General features: G+C 50.0%; 2 protein-coding genes across 5 annotated transcripts in view; both read left to right on the top strand.

Annotated features, from left to right (window-relative positions):
* The window catches only part of SCMH1 (Scm polycomb group protein homolog 1), a 206,963-nt gene extending 194,506 nt beyond the window's left edge, over nt 1-12,457 (top strand). The window contains 5 exon segments of the mRNA XM_057500084.1: nt 2,716-2,910; nt 5,982-5,999; nt 6,002-6,046; nt 10,162-10,304; nt 11,344-12,457. Coding sequence (XP_057356067.1) covers nt 2,716-2,910; nt 5,982-5,999; nt 6,002-6,046; nt 10,162-10,304; nt 11,344-11,469 — 527 coding nt within the window. The 3' untranslated portion in view covers nt 11,470-12,457.
* A 127-nt stretch (nt 12,458-12,584) lies between these two features.
* The window catches only part of SLFNL1 (schlafen like 1), a 30,721-nt gene continuing 18,691 nt past the window's right edge, over nt 12,585-24,614 (top strand). For 2 of the 4 annotated variants that reach the window (XM_057500089.1, XM_057500090.1), the window contains exons 1-3: nt 12,585-18,478; nt 20,142-20,630; nt 20,877-21,020. In XM_057500089.1, coding sequence (XP_057356072.1) covers nt 18,053-18,478; nt 20,142-20,630; nt 20,877-21,020 — 1,059 coding nt within the window. In that variant the 5' untranslated portion in view covers nt 12,585-18,052. Of the gene's footprint in view, nt 18,479-20,141; nt 20,631-20,876; nt 21,021-21,595; nt 22,330-24,614 lie in introns of those variants that run through there. The other 2 variants (XM_036892940.2, XM_036892941.2) reach the window with 2 other exon arrangements.

Here is a 24,614-nt window from a genome sequence, read left to right as displayed (position 1 = left end):
GTTCTACTCTCTGCCTTCCAAGAAAATAAATTTACCTCCATTCCTCTTTTCTTCCCATGACTGCCCTTAGGGTCTTTGTCTCCCCTGACTTTTCTCCAGGCTGTGTACTCCCAGGCTCTTTCACCTTTGCCATGATTTCTAGGTCTCCCACCTCCAGTTTGGTCATCCTCCACTGAGAATTCTATTGTCTAAGGTTAGCCTTGCAATGTGATACTCAGAGAAGATCTGCTTCTCATAAAAAATAGGGCAAGGTCCCTATCTGTCTGTTTACCTTTGCATACCCCATACCTAGCATAGTTGCTAGCACACAAAGGGTGCTCAACAAATGTTTGATGAATGAGTGAATGACCTCCCTCCCATCTAGTGTTCTTACATCTCCAGCATGTCAACAGCAAATTTAATTTACATTGATCCTATAAGGTTAAGGGTTTTCATCTCCATTTTATAAATGGGCAGATCGAATCCCAGAAAAGAGGCAGTGATCCTTGAGTAATGATCATGCCTGAAATAGAATTCAAGTCTTCCAGCCCCAACTTCTGACTATTGGGCCAGTGGTCTCAAAGTTTGTTTTGTCTTAGCAATAGAACTGCTTCTCTGCAGAGGTAAGATTATATAAAGCCTGGTGTATAAAAGTTAAAATCAGAGAGCGTTTTGATAGAGGCTAGTATGAAGCCCAGACCCCTGCTCACTTGGCCTCCCTCTGGGGCGCCCAGAGCTCTGTGGAGTACAGTTTGAAAGCAGTGCAGTCCTGTACCCTGGCATTATCCTACTGAAGGCAGCCAGGGCCTCATTTGACGGGCCTTAAGCAGAGTAGTACCTCCCAAAGCCCTGGGCATGATGCTTCATTTTTCCACTACATAGCATTAGGATAAGATCTAATGATATTGCCTAGTCCAGGTGCCACCAGTTTGGATTTTCAGATCCATATCTCAGTTACCATGCTTATCATTGCTGAGAGAAAGAGATACTTACTGATTTGCATCAGCATCTGGTGAGCCCCTGGCATTGTAATCATAATCATTGTTCACATTTATTAGATCATATGAGGCAGGTGATAGTATCCCCCAACTTTGTTGAGTAAAATGAGGACTAGAAAGGTGAGGTTATATAAATGCAGAAAGTAGATTTCATCTTTTTCTTGAGCTATTGTAGAGAACATAGGTTTGCCACTCTTAACTCTGAATAGAGAATAAAATGACAATTCCCCACTTTTTAAAGTCCATCCTGTTCTATTTTCTCATTTGATGTTCTCAGCATGACAGAGGGTGATTTTTTTTTTCCATTTTACAGATGAGGAAACTGGTGCTTAGAGAAGACAAACAACTTGCCTGGGATCACATACCTAGTGCAAGGCAGGAGCCCAGGCATAGGACTCAGGCCTCCCGTTTCCTGGAACGAGTTCCAGTTCTTGTGTCCCACGTGGAACACTGCTATGGGCACCTGTCCTGGGAAATGGGAATGTGAAACCTCATCTGAAGAAAGGGGGTGGGATATATTTTAGGTATCCTGGAGCCTTACAGACTTCTCTCTTCAGAACCATTTCTAGGGAAGGGCTTCATCAGTTAAACTCCCTGAGGTAAGGGCAAATAGCTGTCTCATGCTAAATCTGACTCTAAGACCATGGTTACCAAGCAATTTTAGGCAAGTATTAGAAAGTAGTCCTAAAATCCTAAAATCCATCTTGCCCCAGAGGTCTTTTTGTATGCCAGAAAATGTGCTTGATTTAGTGTTCACCAGAGGCCTTAAATGAATCCCAAGCATTATCTAAATACCTGATCTCTAAGAAAAAAGGAAGTGGTATTGTACAGCACCCAGGACACCTCCCATAAACAGAGAATGCTGTGGCCAGGGCTCAGGAACTGACGTGATGGGAGTAGAATGCACTCAGAGTCTGCCTCAGGTTCTGCCGTGCAGTGGGTAGGGGCCGCTGTGTAGCCTTGGGCCATGGCTTGCATGTAGAAATGTCAAAGTGAGGTTCCCTTCACAAAAGCTTTCATAGCCATTCTCTTTTGATATTCCCAAGCCCCTTGCAAGAAAGGGACTTCCCACTGTCATAAATGAGGAGATGGAGGTTCTGAGGGGAGCACCTTTGCTTGCTGAATGGCAGAGCCAAATTCTAACCCAGATTCTGGCCTCTGTGTCCATGCTCTCACCACTGTATAACCCCAGCTTCCTTGGAATGTTTCTGTAGAAGAAGGCAAATATGAAAGGAGGGAGGGAACAAAGGAGCAGATCCTTTGCAGACAGGCCTTTAACCAGACATCAAGAAGCAGTCTTAGATGTCCTGCTGGCTGAGTGGATTGGCTTCATGTCCATTTCAGAGATGGGCCTTCATCTAAGCAAATGTATCACTTCTCCAGCTCCCTGTTCACTGCTCTAGCATCTTATATATAAGGCAGCCTCTTCCTAAAATAGCTCTATTTTTAAGCTTTTCCTTATCCAGAAAAAGGATAAGACATCCAGACCAGAAGAAACCTCAAAGACTATCTAGTCTAAGAGTAAGAGTCTCCAAGGAGATCCACATCCAGACAGTAGCACTGGGCTTCACTGCGGCCACCTACTGAGAGCCAGAGCCACGAAACGCCTCCTGAGACTCAGTCCACAGCTTTCTGTTTTGCTGCCTCTTGCTCAACCCAAACAGGTACCGGGAAGCCACCATCCTAAGAGTCTGTCCAGGCTAATCCCTGCTCTAACTCTGGCTTTACTGTTTTTCAGGCGAAACCTTTGTTCTGGGAAACAGTCTGGCCCGGTCCTTGGAGCCCCACTCAGACTCAATGGACTCTGCCTTGAATCCCACCAACCTTGTCAACACCCCGCAAAATCTTCGAACCCCTGGGTACCGGCCTTTGTTTCCACCCTGTGGCCTCCCACTGAGCACTGCCTCAGCTGTGCGCAGGTTGTGCTCCAGGGGTAAGTTTACCAGAGCTCTGGCCCTTCCTTTCCTTCCTTCCTGAGCTCTGGGAGGCCAGGAAAACAGTTCTGTTGCCCCCTGACCAGGGGTCTGAGCTTACAATTTTGCCTCATTGGGCACCTAGTTAGGCACCAACTATAGCTCTGCAATTGGCTTGAGAATAATGGAAACCACAGATCTGGAGCCAAAGGGACAGGGAGGGATTCATCCATTCATTCATTAACCATTCATGAGCACCATCTGTGTTTGGCACAGGGATGTAAAAACCAGTCACTTCTTGTCCTCTGGGAGCTCCCACTCTTATGGGAGAAACACACTTAAGCAGATAATTTTGAAACATCTTGAGTATAGTTAACAGAGATACACTTTGGGTAGCATGAGGAAGAGAGTACAGCATGAACAAAGGCAAAAGGATAAGACCTAGCACATATTGTACTGGGAAATATATGCAGCTTGGTATTGCTGACGCATAAAATGAATGCTGGGGCTTCAAAGAAAAAAAGTCTGGAGAGGTCAGGAGTTACGTCACAGAAGATCTTAAATGCCATGGTAAAGAGTTCGGAATTGATTGTGTAGGCAAATGCAAAGCTGAAGGCTTTTCATTAGAAGCAAGACTTAAATAGGTCTCTGTTTTCAGTAGATCATTGACTACTTTGTTGAGGGTGTATTTGAGGAAGGACAATACTAGAGAGACCAGTTCGCAGGTTACCAAAATGGGCCAGGCTGAAAGGGATAAAAGCCTGGATTAGGGCAGTGGTAGAAGGTTTGTTGACAAAAAAATAGATGTGAAAACTGTCCACAAGGTGAGTTTGGTCAGATTTGAGGATTGTGCAGAAGGAAGGAGTGGGAATGTCTCCCAGGTTTCTAATGGGGTAACTAGATAGACAGTGGTGCCATTCACTGAGAGAGGGAACCAACCATAGAAGAGAAGGAAGGCGAGGGAGCCCATGGGCCATCTAGGTGATATCCTGCAACAGTGGCTATGCAGGCCTGGAAGTCCGGGGAGAGGAAATCCCAGAGCAAAATACCTCTAAAAACCGAAATCAGTCAAAGGGAAAAATAAAGTTTAAAACCCATTTATTGCTTACAAACTGCAGTCCAGGGCCATCTCTCTCCTCTGCTCTGGATGAAGCAAGCCAGCCAGCCCCTCCCTTTAAACTCTCAGGTTCAGACACGCCCTCGGTTGCCCAGGTAATTACCCATTGACATGGAGATGAGCTTCTCTCCACCCCAGAGGATATGCAAGTGCACTAAAGCCAGGCGAGATACTCTGGAAATGTTAAAAGTTTTACCCACAAGGCCTAATTCTCAGGGAAGAGGACTGAGCTGAAATCAAACATTTGGGGGTCATCAGCACACAGAATTCAATTTAAGCTGTAGGGCAAATGAAACCCACTTCCCAGAAGTATATGTAAAATGAAAAGAACAGTTGGCCAAAGATTGAATCGTGCAGACCAACAAAGTTAGGAGGTGGGAACAGAAAGAGGTTCCCACCAAGGAGACAAAGGAATAGTCAAATGTGAGGAAAAACAGAAGGATTTGATATTGTGGTGGCCAGGGGTACAGAAAGTGTTTTAAGGAGATCATAGTACACAGCAAAGTTTCAGTAAAATAAGGACTGAGAAATAGCTACTGGCTCTGGTGATTAATAGGTAGTGATCTTAGCAAGAGCAGCTTCAGTGGTGGAGGGTGGTGAGGGCAGATTGCAGTGGGTGGGATTATCACAGAGAGTTTGATGAGAAAAAGAAAGATGAGGACCTTCAAAAGAAGGTCTTCTAGAGTGGGAGCACACTAGACATGTTTATCAGCAGACAACATGAGCCTTCCAAGGAGAAGAAATTAAGAATATAGGAAAGAGGAGAAAGTAAGATCTTGATCATGGTGGGGAGGATTAGGGATCAAGGACACAGACAGATGGATCAGTCTTGAGCCAGAAGGAGGCACTCCTTGTTCTCTGAGACTGGAGGGAAGATTAACTGTGGCCATGACTGACTGAATGGAGAGCAGGCTGAGTAGGAAGGGCTTAGGAGTGCTGAAAAGTTGAACTAGTCATGAGAAGACAGGAAGAAATGGATCAAGGAGAAGGAATGGTTTGCCAGAAGCACCAAAGGCCCAGCTATGTTTGGAAACTAGTTTGGTTTTCTTCTGTTCTGGGTCTTAGAAACCTAGATGTGGGATGAGAAGATAGTTTGAGAAGGTCTCATGTTGAGCTAGTACAGCAAAAGTGGCAGGAAGTGGGGAGTGTGTAAAGGAATCAGAGGAGCTAGAGGGAGAGCAGTGTGGATCCACACTGGATCTGAGCAGGGTGGGAATAAGCAAGGCTGAGAGGAGGCTGAAGGATGTGCGGACTGTACATTTATGCTAAACGTCTCTGTGCTGTAATGGTTATAGTGGACAGTAAGTCTCAAGAGAGTTGTAAAAGTTAGAGAATGGGATGGTTAAATGCTGAAGTAGGTTTGTTCCATGTGACAGCAATAACCAGACAGGGGCCTTGGCAGTAACTATTTGAAGTAGCATGGAGGTGAAAGTCCCTGGAGGCAAGGTAGTTGAATGGATTGCCTCCGAGGATTATAGCAGGAATTGGAGTGGAACAGAAGGTAGTGGGTGAGGTACCAAAAAGTCTTCATTTAACGAGGGATAGAAACCCAGAGATCTATACATGACAGTGATCAGGAAGAGCACATGGTCGGGTACATGTTGAGGCCTTTGAAGAATGTGAGCTTTCATAGGAGGATGGTTTAAAAGCACAATGGGGAGGCAGGAGAATGTCACCTCCATACACTCAGCAGAGACTCTCCCAGCCCAGGGACTCGTGGTATGAAAGAATAAGAAGACTCCATTATCAAGGCCTGATGGAGCAATGGAAAGAAGTGACCTTGGCGGAGAGAGAGTTTTCTGGAAGTCTGAGACAAGGGAGGAAGCCTGGGGTGCCTCTCTCCACCCTAACCTAGCAAGGCAGCACAGTGGAGAGCAAGGAACCCTGAAGTTGAGGCCAAGCTGAGCCTGAGGCTTGGGTGAGTCATCTCACCTCTGGTCTTCAGGTTTCTCATGTAAAATGTTGTTTCCACAGGAGTGTTAAAAGGATCAAATTGAAGCAGGGAGTAGGATCATTTTGGAAACCAAATCACTCCCCAGGTATGAGGGAGTTACTGTTACTATCTTCCCCACAGCCCTGTTTCTGTTAGGAGTGCTTGTTGATAGGCCACCTCGAATGGCACTGCCTCCCAGGCATCTCCGCTCTCCTGTGGATATGTTGTGAGTCTGTTGGCCAGGCTGTGGTCTGAATCTCTTTTGACCCTGAAGAACCATATAAGGCTAGAAAAGGATTCTATTTTGTTGGCCCTAGAATTGTTTCTCTAAAGAATTTAAACGTTAAGTCTTATCTCTTGACCCAAGATGATTAGGCATCAGTTTGTTAGTCTGGCCTCTTATGGGTGTGCCTCACCTACTTCAGTCATTCTCATACTGAGATACTCTGCATACTTCAAAGAGTAACCACTAGCTGTACCCACTGGGTGGAGGAGGAGAACCCTGGTTTAGTCTGCAGAAATTAGAATAGGAAAAGACAGAGACAGGGTACCAGCTTGTCTCCTAGCTGTGTGAGCTTGGGCAAGTCACTTCAGTTCTCTGGACCTCAGTTCCCTCATCTCTAAATGTAAATGATACTTCCTTCAAGAGGTGTCAGCTCAAATGAGCAGACAGTGGTGGGGATTCTTTATGGTATTCATATATCAGACTGCCCATACTCACCACTGTCACCTGGTGCATGCTGCAGTCTACTCTAGCCTGCAGTGTCATAGTAGCTTTCTTGCTAGCAAGCCACCTGGTCACCTTTGCTTCTGTCCTTGCCCCCTAAAGTCTATTATCAACACAGACTGAGAGTGACCCTGTAGTTGTTGGTTGGCTCTTATCACTCCTCTGCTCAAAACTGACCTTCATCACTCAGAGAAGCCAGTGGTTTTTCAGTGGCATACAAGGTCGTCTGTTATATACACCACCACTCTCCCTACCCTATCACATACATACCTCTCCATGTTATTTCCCACCTCTATCTCCTTACTCTGTTGCAGCATGCTGGCCTCACTGCTAAACCATAAATATGCCAGTCAAGGTCTTTGCTCAAATGTCATCATATCAGAGATATCTCACCTAACCACCATATTAATTAGTAACTTCCTGCTCCCTGCCTTCAAGGAGTATATATTCTAACAGGAGTAGGCTGACAAACAACATAAATATATCTACTATATACATATCTAATTTCTACTGTACATGTGAATATATGTGTGTATTTATATGTATAATATCATTGTGTGTATGAGTGATTCCCATCACAATCTAGGTAGAGGAATTAGCTAAGATGGTCCACTGGAGGACACATTAATGCATATATCTGCTGTCCTTATTTTCTGCAGTTGGTCTCTATCTTGGCATCACAGTGGATTTTTAGGGCAGGGAGAAGTGGCTGGCTTACAGAGTCCTGTCCAACTTCCTGTCTATTAACACCTCTAAACAGCCATCAGAATTTCTACAGCTCTAATCACCCCTGCTTGCTCTAGCACATTGATCTCCTTGTCTGAGAGAAGTGCGAGAGAGAATAAGTTTGACAGATAATATGCTAGAGTCCCTTCCCTGGGAGCAGAGGCTGGGCCACTCAAATTGTGCTTCCACTTTTAGAGCTGGAAACCTGAAGGAAGGAAAATGGAGGAGATTTTTTAGCCTTTGCAAGAGTAGGCCCGTCTGTTTTCACAGGTGTACTTCAGTCCTGCCACTTAGTTTGTGTGACGATACAGACATAAGCAAAGCAAAGTCCCTGTCTCAAGACAGACACAGGACTGGTCAGAGAGACAAAAAAAAAAAAAAATACACAAGTAACTATTATATATGATGATTCATTCATTCAACAAACATGTTTGAACATCTAAGGCAGACTGGGCATTTTATGTGTTGGATCCTGTAAAAGGAAAACACTCTCCTCCCCCTGTGTGTCTCCCCCACTCTACACTCTATTCAATACTACTTCTCTTCTGACACCAAATACATGGGTTCCCCACACACCAGGCAATTCTTCAGCTCCAGCTGGGTGTCCTACAGTTCAACTCAGTTCTAAACGCTATCTACCTGGAGATCCCTTAGAGTAAGGGTTCAGTCACTGAAGGTGCCCCCTACAACATACACTTCAGACCCCAGTCAGAGGTCCAGGGTATTACCTGTGCTTCTGACTGGCTATAAATTGGAGGTACCATGATCCCTTCCTTGGATTCAATTAATTTGTTAGAGTGGATCACAGAACTCTGGAAAACTATTTACTTACTCAATTACCAGATTTTTGTAAAAGGATATAATTCAAAACAGCCAGATGGAAGAGAAACATAGGACAAGATATCCATGCCCTCTGGATGCACCACTCTCCCTGCACCTCCCTGTGTTCTCCAGAAGCTCTCCAACCCTGTTATTTTGGTTTTTTATTGAGGCTTCATTACATAGGATGACAAACACATAAATATATCTATTTATGTGCCCCCTAATCATTGGCCATTGGGGATTGAACTCAGTCTCTAACCCCCTTCCCATCCCTGGAGGTTAGGGGTGGGCCTACAAGTTCCAACCCACTAATCACTTAGTTGGTTCCCCTGGCAACCAGCCCCCTTACTTAAGAGGCTTTTCAAAAGTCACCTCACAGATATACTCAGGTGTGGCTGAAAGGAGCGTATAACAAAAGACATTTTTGTTTCTCTCACCACTTAGGAAATTCCAAGGATTTTAGGAGCTCTGTGCCAAAAAATGGGGATAAAGACCAAATTATAAATCATAGTACCACAAAGACATAGCAGGGAACAAAATAGAAGACAGATAATAAACAAATACATGATATTATTTTAAGTAGTGGTATGTGCTAGAGGAAAAAAAAACTAGAGTAATTGGATTGAGAGCAACTCTATGGGGAATGGAGTACTTCTACTAGGAGATCAGGTAAGACCCTTTTAAGGAGTCAATATTTGAGATGATACCCAAATGTTGAGAAGGAATTAGGTATGCAAAGATCTGAAAAAAGAACATACCAGAAGGAGGAAATTGCAGGTCAGAGAACAAAAGCATAACTTACTCAAGAAGCAGAAAGCAAGCTAGTGTGTCTGGAATATGGCCATAGGCCATAAAGAGGTTGTGGGGCGAAATGAGGTCAAAGGTAGAAAAGGCCAGATGATAGACTACCTTCCAGACCATGATAAGGAGTTTAGATTTCACTTCATGTGCAATGTGAGGCCATTACATTGAGTTTTTAGGGAAGACTGATATGATCTAATTACTTTTTAAAGGTTGCTTTGACTGCATTACTGAGAATAGATACTTAGGGTGGTGTGATGGGAGCGAATGTGTAGAGACTGAGCTGTAACTAAGAAATGCGTAAGATGCTTTGTGAGACCAATTATCTCAGGATTAGACCAAAACAGTTTTCATAAAGGAGCTGGTCCTTGAAGCCAACTTATGCATAACTAAGAGTTTGCCAACTTTGTTTACTTTGCCAACTTCGTTTTCTGGAGTTTCAAGGAGAGGAGAAATTGAAAGGAAAGAATGGGGCACATTCCAGGCAGAGAGGCTGATATGGGGCACATTCCAGGCAGTGATGATCAAAATACAGAGAACACAAATCCCACAGGGGAAAGAGGAGTTGCTGTATTTGAGCCAAAATTGAGAAGAAGCTCTAGGCAGATCACTAAGTTAACATTGAGATTCCTGGCAGCCAGAAATGTGTTTGCTGCCTCCATGTGTTAGGCTATAGCAAGGTCAGCTCTTCTCCAGGCCTTGCAAGAGGCACTGGGTATTACCACTTTTTTTCTCTCTAGGCCCCAAGGATTTGGCTCTAATCTGCCCATCTCCCTAGATATCTCTAGAAATGGTTCCCAGGGCCAAGGCAATAGCAACCTTACTCACCAGCCCCCACTGAACCCAGGGGATTCCCTTATCCAATGTTATCCTTGACTCAGGTCCAGTTTGAATCACCTCAATGTAAAATTCCTTCTGACCATTTCCAAAATCAGATTAACCCTTAAAGAACAAAAATTTGACTTTTAAAAAGAGTCTCAGGCCCTTTGTGGAAAAGCCCTCCCCTCTCTGGCTGCCTCTGACTCTGCTCCACTCTGGTGCTGCTGTGAGCCTTACCCACAGGGCCATTGGGACATGCCCAGGAGAGTGGTGGGGAGTCACAAACCAGTCCCCATCATTACGGCAGGCACCCTCCTGTCCTGCAGGGTCAGAACGATACCTGGAAAGCCGGGATGCCTCTCGACTGAGTGGCCGAGACCCCTCCTCATGGACAGTCGAGGACGTGATGCAGTTTGTCCGGGAGGCTGATCCTCAGCTTGGACCCCATGCTGACCTCTTCCGCAAACACGTAGGTGCCCCTGCCTGACCTCTCCTGTGTCCACTGGGAATCTTGCTTCTGTAGACTCTGAAGGGCATGAGCTCCATATTTGTTTCAAGTTCCCTGAAACCGAGCAAGAGACACCATACAAATGTAGATAGAAACAGAATCTTGGGTCTCAAAGAACCCTTCTTAGGCATTGAGTCCAGCTCACTCTTCAGTGCAGGATCTGATTCAGCCACATTCCTATAGGGGATATGGCCTATGGGTTCAGTCCTTTCCTGGAACAGAACCCTACCTTCCTAGGAGCACTTGCTCTCCCACCTGCCTGCCTTGGTCTGAGAATCAGGGGCCTCAGCCCAAGTTAAAAAGAGTGCCAGCCTCACCAGTCCTCCATCTTCCACTTGGCCCTCTATGAGCCTCTAGCATCTCTTCAAGTGACCATTTGGCTCTATGGCTAGGGGCTGCTCCTGATCCCCCTGCAGTGACCACACTCCTGATTTGGGGTACAGACCAGCATCACTGTAGCCCCTACAGCTTGGTGCTGTTCAGCCCTTGGGCATTCAGAACAGATAGGCTGCCTTTCATTGATAGGTTAAATCTTTCACGCCAGGTGGGTCTGAAGGGTACTCCAAAGGGGTGCCTGAAGGTCTCACAGCTGCTCCGGAAGTGCCTGCTTTCTGCCTAGCTCACACAGAGGGACCCTGATGCTCAGGAGGGAAGATGACTCATAGAATAACAGTTGAGGGTCAATATAAAAAGAGTCTGTGATGAGTGAAAAATACATGACGGGGGAGGCTTCCTGGAAGAGATGAAGTTGAGCTGCATCTTGGGTTTGGGAGAAAGGAAATTGGTGTAAACATGAAGAACTCGGCTTGGTAGGTTCAGAAGTAGATGTTTGCTGGGAGAGTTAATTGGAGACAGAAGGTGGAGAAAAGAGGTGGGCTTTAGTATCACAGCAGGTTCACTGGACTCCATGTGGCTGGTACTCCCTTGGGTGGCCTTTAATGAGAACCTGGGGTGGTGAGACCAACCAGGCCTCTGATAGCACCTCCCTCCATACCACTAGGAGATTGACGGCAAGGCCCTGCTCCTGCTGCGCAGTGACATGATGATGAAGTACATGGGTCTGAAGCTGGGGCCCGCACTCAAGCTCTGCTACCACATTGACCGACTGAAGCAGGGCAAGTTCTGAACAGGGAGACGCCTCAGGCTCGACCACTGAGGGTCAGACAGATGGGGGCGGCATTCTCTCCCAGGAAAGAGGGCCATCAGCCTGCTCCCAGGTGCCTCAGGACTCCAGGAGGCTGTGTGGAGCCACCACTACTACCCCTCCTGCCATGATAGGTCCTTCCATGAAGGATGCAGAGGGAGAGTGTGGGGACCAGGGCTGGCATTGCTCTTCCCCTCAGCCCTGCCTCAGCCCAGAGGGCTCCCTGTATTTATTTCTCAAGCCTGGCCAGCTCTCACCAGGACTCAGACTGAACACCTTCCAAGTGATGGAGAAAGGGGCTGACCCCTGCAGCCTCCGATGATGGGGCCCTGAATGATACCCATGCCCACTCCCTTCACCACCTGCTGGGCCTGGTGTGCGCCCCATTCCCCACAGCTCTGCCTTCTTCTTACAAGATCCCCAGACTCCAAACTCATGGTGCAAACCTCTACCTTTTTTAAAAAAAGATCTTATTGTTAATTTATTTTTTCTGGCACTTCGGCAAGCCTTCCAGTTCATACTACAGTTGTCCCTCCAGACACTGGGTTTCAGGAGGAGAGTGAGTGCCCTGTCCTGGTCCCAGAGAGATGTGGTCCCTTGCTAGAGGACATTACACTAGGGCCAACTTTCTCTTTAGAATGGACAGACCCACAAGGCCATGACCACATCTCTCACCATGAGGAGAAGAGGAGCCCCATCACCTTCCCCTCTCCTCCTGCACTGGGCCCATATTGTCCCCCACCATAGCACCTTGCCCTGGCCAGAACTGCTGCAGAAGGTTAGGCCCAATGATTTCAGGCCAAGAAGGCCCTAAGGTAGGTAGAAGGAAAGGGTCTCCAAGCTAGAGCTTGGTTGCACCGACTCCACTGTCCTTATGCTTCCTTTGTAAGCAAGTCAGCTGCACAGCTGCCCCTGCTACCATCTGGACTTATTTTATGTTAATTTGTTTATAAATAAAAAACGATATAGATGCTAGTGTCTTTTTAACCAGTCAGTAGACAAATCAGTATGCCTCCAATAGGCAGGTCACCCCCCTCTCTTGGTAAAATGAGGAGTCTGGACAAGATGGTGCCTAAGAGTTCTCCTTCCAGAAATCCCTAGGGTGCAGGATGCCCCCTGGGGCCCAGTTTTGTGTATCCCCCCAGAAGGCAGTATGTGAGTCTGTTCTCTGCCCTCAGGGGCTTCATCTGGTGCAGCTAGTGGTGCTTGTAGCAGCCACGCAGCCCAAGCAAGATCAGTATTAGCATCAGCAGCTCCAGGGAGCCCCAGTGGCTGGGTTCATCCTCTTTGTGGGGTGAGGAGAAATGCAGGCTAGCCCAGCCTGCATTGTACCCCTTGTACAAGCCAGGAGCCAGATACACCAGTCCAGGGCCACGTGGCCACACATCCCCATTTATAATGGTGTTGCAGGAGAAGGTGTAGGGGGCAGTGGTAGAATGAAGAACACCTGACAATAACTAACAGTCTGATATCACTTTGTACCCCACAAAAGTGCTCCACATGAGTTAGAATTAACTCATTTCATCTCAGCAAACCCATTTTATAGATGAGGAAACCTAATTTCATCACATTGCCAGAAAGTACCAAAGTACTTGTTTGAAGCCAAGTAATCTCACTCCAAGGCCAAGGCCAAGGTTTCAGCCAGTCCAGCTATTTGCTGAGGTGCTTTGGGTGGGTCATTTCCCTTATTTGGGCACATCTGGCTATGAGGATTTTAGATGAGGTAGCTTCTGAGGGCCCTACCACCTTTTACCAGTGACTGGTTCTGACAGTGTCCTAACTTACAATGTCTTTTCCACCGAGAGGTTCTGGCCACCATCCCCATGAAGCAGTCAAGATCAGGGCTGCTGAGCCAGAATAGACCCGTTTTCCACAGACTCCTAGACATTGGGATCTGGTAGGCTGGGCTGTTTACTCAGGGTACTACCAAAGAGGACCTTACTGAACACTGACGATGAACTTCAGGATGTGACCTTTACCCAAGAGACACAGGGTCTAAAGGTAACACCAGCATATGTGGGCAGGCCAGACATACTGCAAGGCTGGGCCTTGTGGAGCAAAGCACACCCACCCTACCTTACTCCCTTGTCACCAGGAGCAGACAGCTGACCAGTGAACATGTACTGAGAGCTTCTTGTGCTAAGTTGTTCATGTACATTATCTCACTTAAACTTCACTACACCCCTCTAGGATAACTACCATGTGCCCCCATTTCATAGGTTGGGAAACTAAAGCTTAGAGAAGTTACTTGCACCAAACTCCATAGCTAATAAGGGGCATGGTACCTCATACTGCCTGCAGCATCCACCACAGGGCCTTCGTCTTAGGTCCTCCTGACACTCAGACTCAGGACTCCTCAGGCTATGCTGGGCAGGGCCTTCCCCTCGAAGACCAGCAGACCAGAAACAGCCTCCAGCAGGTCAGCATGAAATAGCCCACTCCAGGGAGTAGTCCTGGAGCCTACAGTTATCCAGACTGTTCTTTGTTGCCCAGGTGACAGCTCAGGAGTAAGGGAATAAGACATAGCAGGGAGAAGTGGGATCCACCTTGACTTAGAAACCTCATGCCCCATGACTCCCTAGTTCCATAGGCATAGCTTCCAGGGTCCCTGCAAGGGGCATGTCCAATTGAGTCACTATACTAAGGATACCCAAAGCTGTGGCTTTTTAGTAGATGCTTATAGTTCACACACAGAATTCCTAGTCCAGATAATTTATAATTGGGGTCATTTTTACCATAAGTAAAATGTTGCCTTGAAACAGACATTCCATTTGTATCTGGCTTCCAAGGGAATAGAACTAGAAAGGTAACCAAATGTCAGATTCTGCAGGAGCAGTGGGATTTGTTAGCCCTTCACTCTGGGTCAGAACTGAATGTTATTTAAGGAAACAAACAGAAACTTTTGAAATTGTTTCACAAAGCCAGGCTGCCTAATAGTGAGTCACCCAAAGAAGCTGAAGGCCACACACACATGCTGATGCAGGTGAGAGCACTCCACTGACCCCACAGAGTGGGAAGGTGAATGGGAAAGTGGGACTGGGGGACAGAGGCCTCCTGGCACCAGCTCAACATGCCCACCTTCAATCCATGACAAGGACAGGATATAGACTCCAGTGCAGAGGAACATCAGAAAGAAAAAGTCCAGGTACTTCAGGAGATAGAAGAGCCCAGGTTCCACTTAGGGCCAAATCCCTCAGGAACCCTCTGCCCCTTCCGTACCTGCACCCTGGCCATGTGCCTGCGGCTGCTCCACCCTGCATCCATTGCCTGGCCATTAGTCCTGAGCAGGAGGGTCCATAGCACTTCTCGTTGACATCTGAGCTCTTTCTGGGCTGCGGCACTGGTGAGCCAAGTGGTCACACTGTGCCCTACACCAGCTGCCACCATCCCTCCTCAGAGCCGGAGGTGACTCATCCTCCCTGCAGCCAAAACTAAAAACTTGGAGATCTTCTGGCCTAAGAGAGTCCACACTCCTCATGCTGATACTCATCCAGGTCAGCCCATGCCATCAGGGAAGCTGGAAACCTCCCACTTGGGGACCGTCCCAGGCAAGCATCAGAACCATGTATTTGTGCCTAGTCTGCAACACCAAGGCAGCTGCAGAAGTTTCCAGGGGCCAGCAGCTGAAGGGCCCAAGATACCTGTAGGGGCTGCCATGCAAGGGGAAGTTCCAGGACAGGCTAGAGAGCCATGGGGCCCAGATGGCAGAGGCTCTGTCCACATCACTCCTCCCGAGTTCTAGACTTTGCTCTTCTGACATCCTGTCCTTCCACATAATGGCTGAGCTCAGTACCTGCCCCTACCCTGCCCCTCTACCCTTAGCTGGCCTCCCTGGGCAAATAGTGCAGACACACCTGTGGTTTCAGGGATGGGGATCGTGTGGGCCACCACTCTCCAGAAAACATGGGAAGAGCCACGTCCACAGCCCCCTTTGCCCACCTCTTGAACTAAATTCAAGAATTTTTTTTTCTCCACTGCCGAGAGGGGTTTGTCAGTGTTTGCAGACATCCAGACAACACTGAACTCATGTCTGCTACCACCCGAGTTGCCCGCAAAGTACCGTCAATACTGGCAGAAAGCCTGAGATGCTGTAAATAACCCAATTATATTGTAATGCATTTTGGCATTTAAAATGTAATTTTGTAAATGTATTTAGTGCTTACAATCAAAGACAATTTTTACCCCCCAAAAAAAGAAGTGAAACTAATGTTCAGCTCACATAAGATTGTTGGAGAGCCAAGGAAATATGTAATACAGTGGTTTAAAGAGATTTCCAGTAAGAGTGGGAAAAGTTTGGGCACTCAAATCAGTTTGGACAATTTCATGCAGAAAGCTGCCTGATAGCAAGGCTTCTGGAGAAGTGTGTAATGTTCTCTGGTTATATTCACATGCTTCATCTGTCAGGGCACCTCTCCTGGCTCGCTGTTCCTGCACAATTCAACCTGCCTTGAGTTAACTATCAACACAAAGTGACTTGAGTTAACCATCTAAAACAGCCACGGCCCCAGTTATACAGTTGCTGTGAGAGCAGCTCCTGATGACAGAGTCTAGAAAGGCCTCAAGGAGAAGAGGGGAAAGCATGGAGAGCTTAGAGCTGTCTTTCTGCAACTCAGAGCTGGAGATGCAGAGATGGGTCAGATCTGCCTGGGAAGGTGGGGGAGACAGGTCTCCCCAGAGCCTCACTGCTACCACTTGGGACCCTTCCCCCACACCATAGCCAAGTTCTCCAGCCAAGCTTCTGCCTCAGTCCCTAAGGAAACAAAAATTGATTAACCTCTTCAGAATGGCTGCCTAGATGAGGAAGGCCACCTCCTCAACGCTGTCAGCTTCCCCAGCTTGAAGCCTCTGCCTTTGTATTCCACCCTCTCCCCCAGGGATCAGGACTTTGAGAAGCTGTATGGGAAAATGCTACCTACCTCTGCATAATTAGAATAATTTATCAAAGCAGGAGCTTTGACAAATCACCCACATTTTGGTCCCTGTCAAACAGCAGGTGGCAGGCCTGTCCTAAAAGAGTTGGCAATGCCTGACCTACTTTTCAAGGCTCTTCTAGACAGCAGCCTCCATCTCTGGCATAGAAAAAGGGCCTGGTGTCAGGAAGAGCCCTGGAACCTACTGCATTCTATCCATCATGGGAGTAGCTGGGCCCTGTCAGGGCTCAGTGAAACCTGGGATTGGTGACTAAAGGGGGAAGATGGGGACTGGTGGCATCAGAGGACCGGCATGGGCACTGAGGTCTGGAGAGATGTTACAGAGGAAGGAAATATGTCTTGAGACTCTGAGAGCTGCCCAGAGGGAGTCCCAGGGCCAGTGCCTAGTGTATTTGGCAGGGGTGGGGGTTGCAGGGACTGCGGGGGTAGTTTACCTGATTGACTCCCAACCCTGCCTGCCTGAGGCTGGTGATCAGGAAGGCACTGTTGACTCTGGTGAGATCACAGAGGTAGTTCCATAGGCCCCACCCACTCCCTACAGCTGTGCTTCCTGCTGCCCAGTGCCAAGCCCCTAGGTACCCTCTGGGAGCTGCTGGCCAGAGGTCAGGTGGCTGTGGGAGCTGAGCGCTGGTGCCTCCCACATTCCCCCAGGAACCATGGGGATATGAAGGTCATAGGCTTCCCTTTTCTTCCTATTCCTACTTATCCTGAATGCCACCCACTCCAGCTGTGTAGGCCCCCAGGCGCTGACTGCCTCAAGGATCCAATCTGAAAAGATGCAGGCCAGTGGTAGCTGCCACACAGACTGGAGACTGGTGGTGTGGGGGTGAGGGGAGGGGCTGCTGTGTGTGCAGCTGCACAAGGCTCAGGAGGGAGGCCCCAGGTCTGCCCCTTGTTCTGCCCCTCCTCCCTTCTCTCTGGACTCAAACCAGAGGATTCTGTCTCGACCAAGAGTTCTTAAGAAGGTTCCACAAGCCTCCTCAAATTATGTGTATATATGCAAAGGCCATTTTGGGGGGAAGGGCCAAAGCCTTCATCAGTGTGCCCAAAGTATAACAGCCTCTCTGTGAATCGCTGTTTCAGAGTCTGTGCTGGGCTCATGCACAGTCAGAACAGAAGGAGCCAGCAGGCCACAGCCAGTCCTCAGAGCCTGGGTTAAGGCTGCTTCTCCAAAGACCCTCTGAAAAGGTTTCTCTGGTGGACAGGAAATCCCGAGGGCACGTAGGAGGCCCTGAGCCTGTGGCTTGGAGAGGGAAGACAGGACCCTGGGAGCCAATGAAAGAATATGGGGGCCCTCAGAGACCTGAGTTCTGGTCCCTCTTTGGGCACATCCCCTCAGTCTTCCCTTCTGTGGAATTGGGCAGGCCCACATGCTCTGTTCTCTGGCTCAGCCCTGTTTGACTCCTCTTTCCTGTCCTAGGCCTTGGGTGGGTGGGCAGGCCCCTTCCTGCTAGCCCTCTGCCCTCCCTCTCTCTCTCTCTCTCTGGTCCTGCCCAGCCTCTGCCAATCTGTGAAACTCGCAGTCCCTGAGTCCCCTGGGAGGCCCTGGGCCAAGCTGAGCCCAGGGCGCTGTGAGAAGTCAGCAGTGAGGAATCTCAGAAGCCCTTCTGAGGGAGACCCCTCCAGAGACCCCCATGAAGAGATCACCACAAACCCAGGTGCAGGAGCGCCTCATGGAGCCCCCAAGCAAGAGGCCCCTGGAGGAGTTTCCCCCAGAAGAGTCCCTACCCGAGGACTCAGGCCTCGAGGCAGCTCCGAGCACACACATTCTCTACGTGGGCCACCTGAACCCCCAGTTCTCTGTGCCTGTGCTCGCCTGCCTGCTGCGGGACGCCCTGGAGCGACTGGAGCTGCCGGTGGCACGGGAACACATCGAGGTGGTGAGGCGGCCCCGGAAGGCCTACGCACTGGTGCAAGTGGCCGCCCACAAGGACACCTTGGCCTCCCTCCCGCAGCGCCTGCAAACAGCGCTGGAGGAACACCAGATCCCCAAGGAGCTGGCAGCCCGTGGGAAGGAGTTGGTGTTGGGTGAGGGCCGGGGCCCCTCCAACCAGAGAGAGGTGAGAGAGGCTTTCCCAGAGCCTCACATGGCACTGGGGCAGGGTTGGGGGGCGGGGGTCTGCAGGATACCCCAATGACATGGCTGCCAGCTTGCTCCCAGAGAGACACTGACCCTCACAGTTTGCCTGCAGCCTGGAAGCATGTGAAGGCAGGCCAAGTGGGGCTCCTCCCAGGGTCCTTCCACATTCCAGCGGGTTATTCAGGGGTCCCCATTTTTGCCTTGGCCCACCTCATTCATTCAGTTGACCAACACCAATGGCTGCTCTGTGCCAGGCCATAAAGCAGAGGGCAAAGGCTCAGCCCTGCCCTCAGGGAGCCCAGTGACTGAGCAGAGCAGACACAGCCAGTTACAAAGCTGCACGGCTGCCGCCTAGAGCTGTCAGCATCCAGGAGGGTCCTCACTGCTCTCCGGGTGATCACAAATCCGAAGGGGAAGTGAAATCCAGGGTGGGCCTAGGGACAGGTACTCAGGGGAAAGACATTCCATGCAGAGACTGGCCCACACGGAGGAGCAGTGGTGAGGGGCAGTGTTGTATTTGCAGAGAAGCAAGCCCTGTGGTGTCCCTGGAGCGGACAAACTAAAGAAGAAAGGCCAGAGGGCAGGGGTCAGGCCATCAAGGGCTGTGAGACCAAGGCAGAGCAGGGCCTTTATTGGGGACAGGAAGGAGCAGTCAACTCTGTGAGGTCACTCTGTGGACAGGTGATCTCGGTTTTTCCTTTGAGGTGAAAACTCCATGGTGTTTAAATCATTGCAGAACTAAACAGTTCCATGACTTAAATTTCAAGACCAGAGCCTGATCTCATGTTTGTATGACAGTTTTCCATGTTTCTGATAAATCTGTCTTCTCCGGGAGCAGCAGGGCTGGTAGGGATGTGTCCTTCATCACCATGCCCCAGCCTGCACTGGGCTCACAGCCCTGGAGGCCACTTCCAGAGACTGCAGGGCAGCAGGGAGCCAGAGAAGGCAGTGGAGGACCCAGTAAAGGCAGAGTGACAATCTGACTTGCATCTAGGGCCAGGGAGGAGGATGGATGGGATAGGGAGAGCCTGGAGGCAGGGAATCAGTGATGAGGCCTACTAGGAGAGTGGCCATGAGCACACTCATGGGCAGAGCCCTTGGACAAAGCAGAAACCATGGAAGGGGACTCAGGAAAGCTGAGATTCAGGGCTAGGGTCAATGGTCAGTGGTTCAGAAAGTGATAGGCAAGGGTTTCAGGAAGATTAGGAAGTGGGTGGGTTCTCTGGGAGCCACTCTCAATTCAGAGACCTGAAACTTTGTCCCAGAAACCTCAGGGCACTGAGTTATTTCCTGGAATGACACAGGTTTGGGCCACAGAGGCCTTTCTGTGGCCCAAACCAGAAGACATTGGCCCAAAGGTTCTAACCCAAAAGGGAGGGCCCTTCTTTCCTACTTGCATCCCACAGCCCACCTGGGAAGATGGCAGTCCGGCAGTGAATGGCTGGTTTGAACCCCTGACCCAGCAGACTTTCCTGCATTGGCTGCAGTGTGGTGGGCCAAATTAGACTCTTTGGCCTGAGAAGACATCAGGATGCCTGAGTGGGCTGGGCCCCACCCAGGTGGGTAGAGGTGGGGGCTCTGGCAGCATGTAGTTTCACTGCCATAGTCACCAGGCTTCCCACTCTTGCCCCTCATCCTGGCAGGAGGACAGTGGCCCCAGCCCAGGCTCCCGGCTCCCACCAGGTGGGCTCGCTGATGCCTCCCCAAACCCGGCCCTGGCCCCACGGCAGAGGAGCTCCCAGGGCCAGCCCAGGGGCACACGCTCGGACAGCGCCATTGTGCACCAGAAGATCCTGGGCCAGGAGCAGCTCTTCCAGGGAGCCTTCCTGGGAAGCGAGACGCGCAACGTGGAGTTCAAGCGGGGCAGCGGCGAGTACCTGAGTCTGGCCTTCAAGCATCACTTGCGGCGCTACGTGTGTGCCTTCCTCAACAGCGAGGGCGGCAGCCTGTTCGTGGGCGTCGAGGACAGTGGCCTGGTGCAAGGCATCCGCTGCAGCCACCACGATGAGGACCGTGTGCGCCTGCTAGTGGACTCCATCCTGCAGGATTTCAAGCCCCAGGTCTTCCCTGATGCCTACACACTCACCTTCATCCCCGTGGTCAGTACCACTGCCTCCAGCACCCCCCTCAAGGTGAGCAGCAGACAGGAAGGCCTCTGGGTCTGCTTTGCATCCCTCCTGACTCAAATGATGGCCTGAGCAGGGCTGGGCAGGGGGTGGTGGCAAAAGGGAGTTGGGGGAAGTGACAGGAGAAAAGGCTGGAAGCAGCCCTACCCCGACCCTGGCCAGGCTGCCCCCAGGAGTCAACAAGCTTTGAGGAGCAAAGGAGGTGGGATGTGGGCTGTAGTGCCCACCAGAGCTGCTGTTGCCCGAACCAAGGTGATCCGCCTGAGCGTGCACATCCGCAAGGCCCAGGCTGAGCCGCAGCTCTACGAGACAGACCAGGGGGAGGTGTTCCTGCGGCGGGACGGGAGCACCCAGGGCCCACTGACCATTGGCGCCATCCAGGAGTGGTACCGGCAGGTAAGTGGCCAAGGCTATGGTTGGTAGGGTGGGAGCCAGGTCTGTGGGCCCTCTCCGCCACTCACTGAGCAGCCCTGGGCAGCCATCACTTTCCCTTGGTGCTCCATTGCGCCTCGAGTACGCCAGAGTGCCTGCATTGAAATAACCCAACGACCTCCGTATTCCATTGTTGGGTGGCTGGGGGGGCCAGGAGAGTGAAATATTTGATGTATTATGATAACCCTGAGGACTGTGTACTGCATTTTGGAGGCCCTTAACATGGGGGAGTTAGTACTGGACACAGTCCCAAGGAGAAGACTTTTCAAGAGGGACACATTAGGTGGCAGGAAAAGCAGAGGGCAAGGAGCTGAAGGAGAGAGCAAAGGACGTGGGAGCTGGCAACCTGATCCTGCCCCTGGCACTTGAGAGGCTGTGGGATGCTGGCAGGACCCTCGGCTGCAGCTGCTTCCCTAATACTTGGCCAGAGGTAGCAGCATGGCCAGTGGACCTGGCTTCCCACCTAGCAGTGCCATTATGGTGCTCTGTGGCCTCGAGCCAGACCCCCAGGCCCTCTGGGCCTTGCCCTCCTCCATCAGTTTAACTCCAGGTGAAGGTGCACAGGCCTGACGTGAGGTCAGCTTTCACATCTGCTTCCACAACATCCCCTCAGAAGTGGACAGCGCAGCTGAGCAAGCTGCAGGAGCAGGTGAAGGTGCTGACAGCCGAGAAGGAGCAGCTCCAACAGCAGCTGCAGTGGCACAGGTCCACCTCCTGCACCTGCTGCATCCTGTGAGGCCACCAGAGGCCAGCACAGGGAGAAGCCAGTGCTGCACCTGGTGAGGCAGGCGTTTGAGCTGATATCCTCCCAATAAAACCCCGTCTGGGCTGCTGAGAGGTGGACAGAGCACTACGATTCCTTCTGCTTCAGCAACACGGCACACACACAGGCTGGTCCCCACGCAGCTTCAGTCCTGAGCAGACTCCGGTCTTTGTAGCTAAGAAACTGCTCTTAACACCATCCCCAAGGACCCTTCCTCTCAGAAATAAGTAACTTTGTGTAAGCTTGGCCAGAGCCATCCCAGGAGTGAACTGTAAGTAAGGGACTGTCCCTCTTCCTAAAAAGTTCATTTTGCCCAGGCTGGGGTCTGTGACTTCAGTTGGTTAGACAGGGCCAGAAAGGAAGCTGTCATCTTGGGAAAGCCCCTCTGCAGATGGCAAGGCACGCTCAGTAACCATGGTTACAGGGCAAACAGGCCACCCTGCAGCCCACAGCCCTGGCTGGTTGGAACTTGTGATTGTTAAAGCTCTTTAATAAATTATGTGCACCTGGTGCAAGAACAGTTATTTCTAGGACACTTGGACAGCCAGTTGAATGCAGCTGAATCACAAGTCCCATGCCCAGCCCACCTGTGTCCCAGAGGCCAAGCCAGCCATGGGCTCCTACCACACAGCTATGGGAGGAGCTCAGGTGGTGGGGTTTCAGTCCACCTCTGTCTTAAAGACCAGGTACCTTGGGGCAAATTGCCACACCTCTTTGCTTCAGTTTCTTCATCTATAAGATAGTGACAATGGTGAGGGGGCAGGGGTGCTTGATCATCACGCTGGTGCCATGTCTCTCGAGCACACACTGGCACATGCATGGGAAAGGTTTGACTTCCATTCCAAGCACCAACCACTGTTGGAGAGATTCTGCCGTAGGCACCTGCCATCTCCACCAGCAGAGCCAGAGACTCTAAAGCAACATCTGATCACACTATGCCTGGGGCCAAAGTCCTCCAAAAGCCCCCCATTTCACCAAGAGCAAAGCCCAATGGTCTACACAGTTCTCCACGACCTGGCCCATCTGACCTCAGCTTCTCCTTCTGCCCCTTGCTCATGCGTTCCAGCTACACTGACCAACTTGTTTCATGACTTGCCTCAGGGCCTTTGCACTGGCTGCTTCCCCTGCCTGGAATGCTGCTCTTCCAGCCTCATGACTTCTATTTCCTTCCTCTCCACCATCAAGTGGAAAGGAAATCTCCTACCCACCTATCTTAAATTACACCCCTCTCCAGCACTTCCATTTCCCCATCCCCTGCTTCCATCTTTTTTTCTCCAGAGCACTTGTCCATCACACTCTGTAACTTTAATATGCTGTTTCTCCCCCAGTTAGAATACATGCTCCAGGGGACAGAGATTTGGGTCTGTTTGTTCACTGCTGTGAGTTCAGAACCTAAAACAAGGCTGGCATGTGGTAGGCAGCCAGTATTTGCTGATGAAGCAGCCAGGGGTACTCCTGCATTTCACGTGAGCCACTGAGACATCATGGAACCTTGTCAAATGGCATTTCACAGGACTGGGGGCCCACGGAACACTTGTTGATCCCCTCCCTCCTTCAGTCTAGAGGTCCTTGACCACATCCACAGAGTAGACACAGAGAACAGCTTTGGGACTATACCTTCTTCAGCCAGGAGACACACCCCCAACCCAAGCCAGTCACAAGTGCTCTGAGACTTGGTTTTCCCACTTACCACACATTGGTTAAAGGGACCAAATGTGGTAATGGATGCCAATCATGACAGATTACCAAAACCCCCTCACCCCAAGCTGCTCAGGGTCATCCAGCCACTGAACCTGAACTAGGACTTCAAAGGCTACTTGGAAACTTCACAGATGGGCTACTGGAGAAGTCAGGGGAGCCATTTCTGAACACCTTCCACATGCCAGGCACATGCTAGATGCTAGCCCAGGCATCACAATCCTCGGAAATGCTCTTGCAGGGAAACAGGTGGCCTCTACAAAGGCAGGAAAAAGGCCAGGTGTACCTGAGCTGCTCCAGACAGGTAAGAACCTGCCCAGATCACCTGGGTTGAAGGAAAGGACATTAGTTTCCTCCCTGAGAAACTTCTAGGCACTGGTCTGTCAATGCTGGGCTTGGAAGGCCACCCTCCTGTGCAATCTCAGCCTCAGCCCTTGTTCCTGGTGTGGTCCAGTGTGCCACAGCCAGGGAGGCAAGACTGGGATGGTTGGACTTTTTTTGTAAGCCCTAGAAAGCCATTTGGGGTCCCTTTTCTAGAAAGGTTATACAAGTAGCTAGCACTTAACTGGTCAGTTGGGGTACTCTTCAAGGCAGGAATGGGAATGTCTGACAAACTGCAAGGCTTCACTATTATAGGAGCACAGCTGTCACCAGTGGGCATGGCAGAGCCAGTTTGGGGAATGGCTTTTATAAAAATGATTCAAGACTGTCTGATGGGAGCACTGGAATTGGAAAACACATTAGAATTCATCTGGTCAGCCACATTCAAAGTCCCAAGACAAGTCTGAAGACCTTTGTGAATGAAGACATTTTATTTTGTGCCATGAGAAGTGGAGACAAAGGCAGCTGAGTTGCTCTTGGTCAGGGGGCAGGAACACCAGTTTGTGGGCCTCAGCAGCAGTGATGGCCTTGGCCCAGTGAGCAGCAGGATAAAGGGAGCCTACTTCTTTACTGGGTCTGACCGAGGAGCTGGGCTACCTGGTAAGAGGAACATTTTCCTCCCCAACCACCCGTATCTAAATGTCACAGAGTAAAGGCTGTTGAGCATCTGCCAGAGCCAGAGCCCGTCTCCGACTGTGCAGAGGAACTAGCTCGTG

This window comes from Manis pentadactyla, chromosome 4, assembly GCF_030020395.1.
Source record: "Manis pentadactyla isolate mManPen7 chromosome 4, mManPen7.hap1, whole genome shotgun sequence".
NCBI lineage: Eukaryota > Metazoa > Chordata > Mammalia > Pholidota > Manidae > Manis > Manis pentadactyla.
This window is presented reverse-complemented; position numbering and strand designations above follow the sequence as displayed.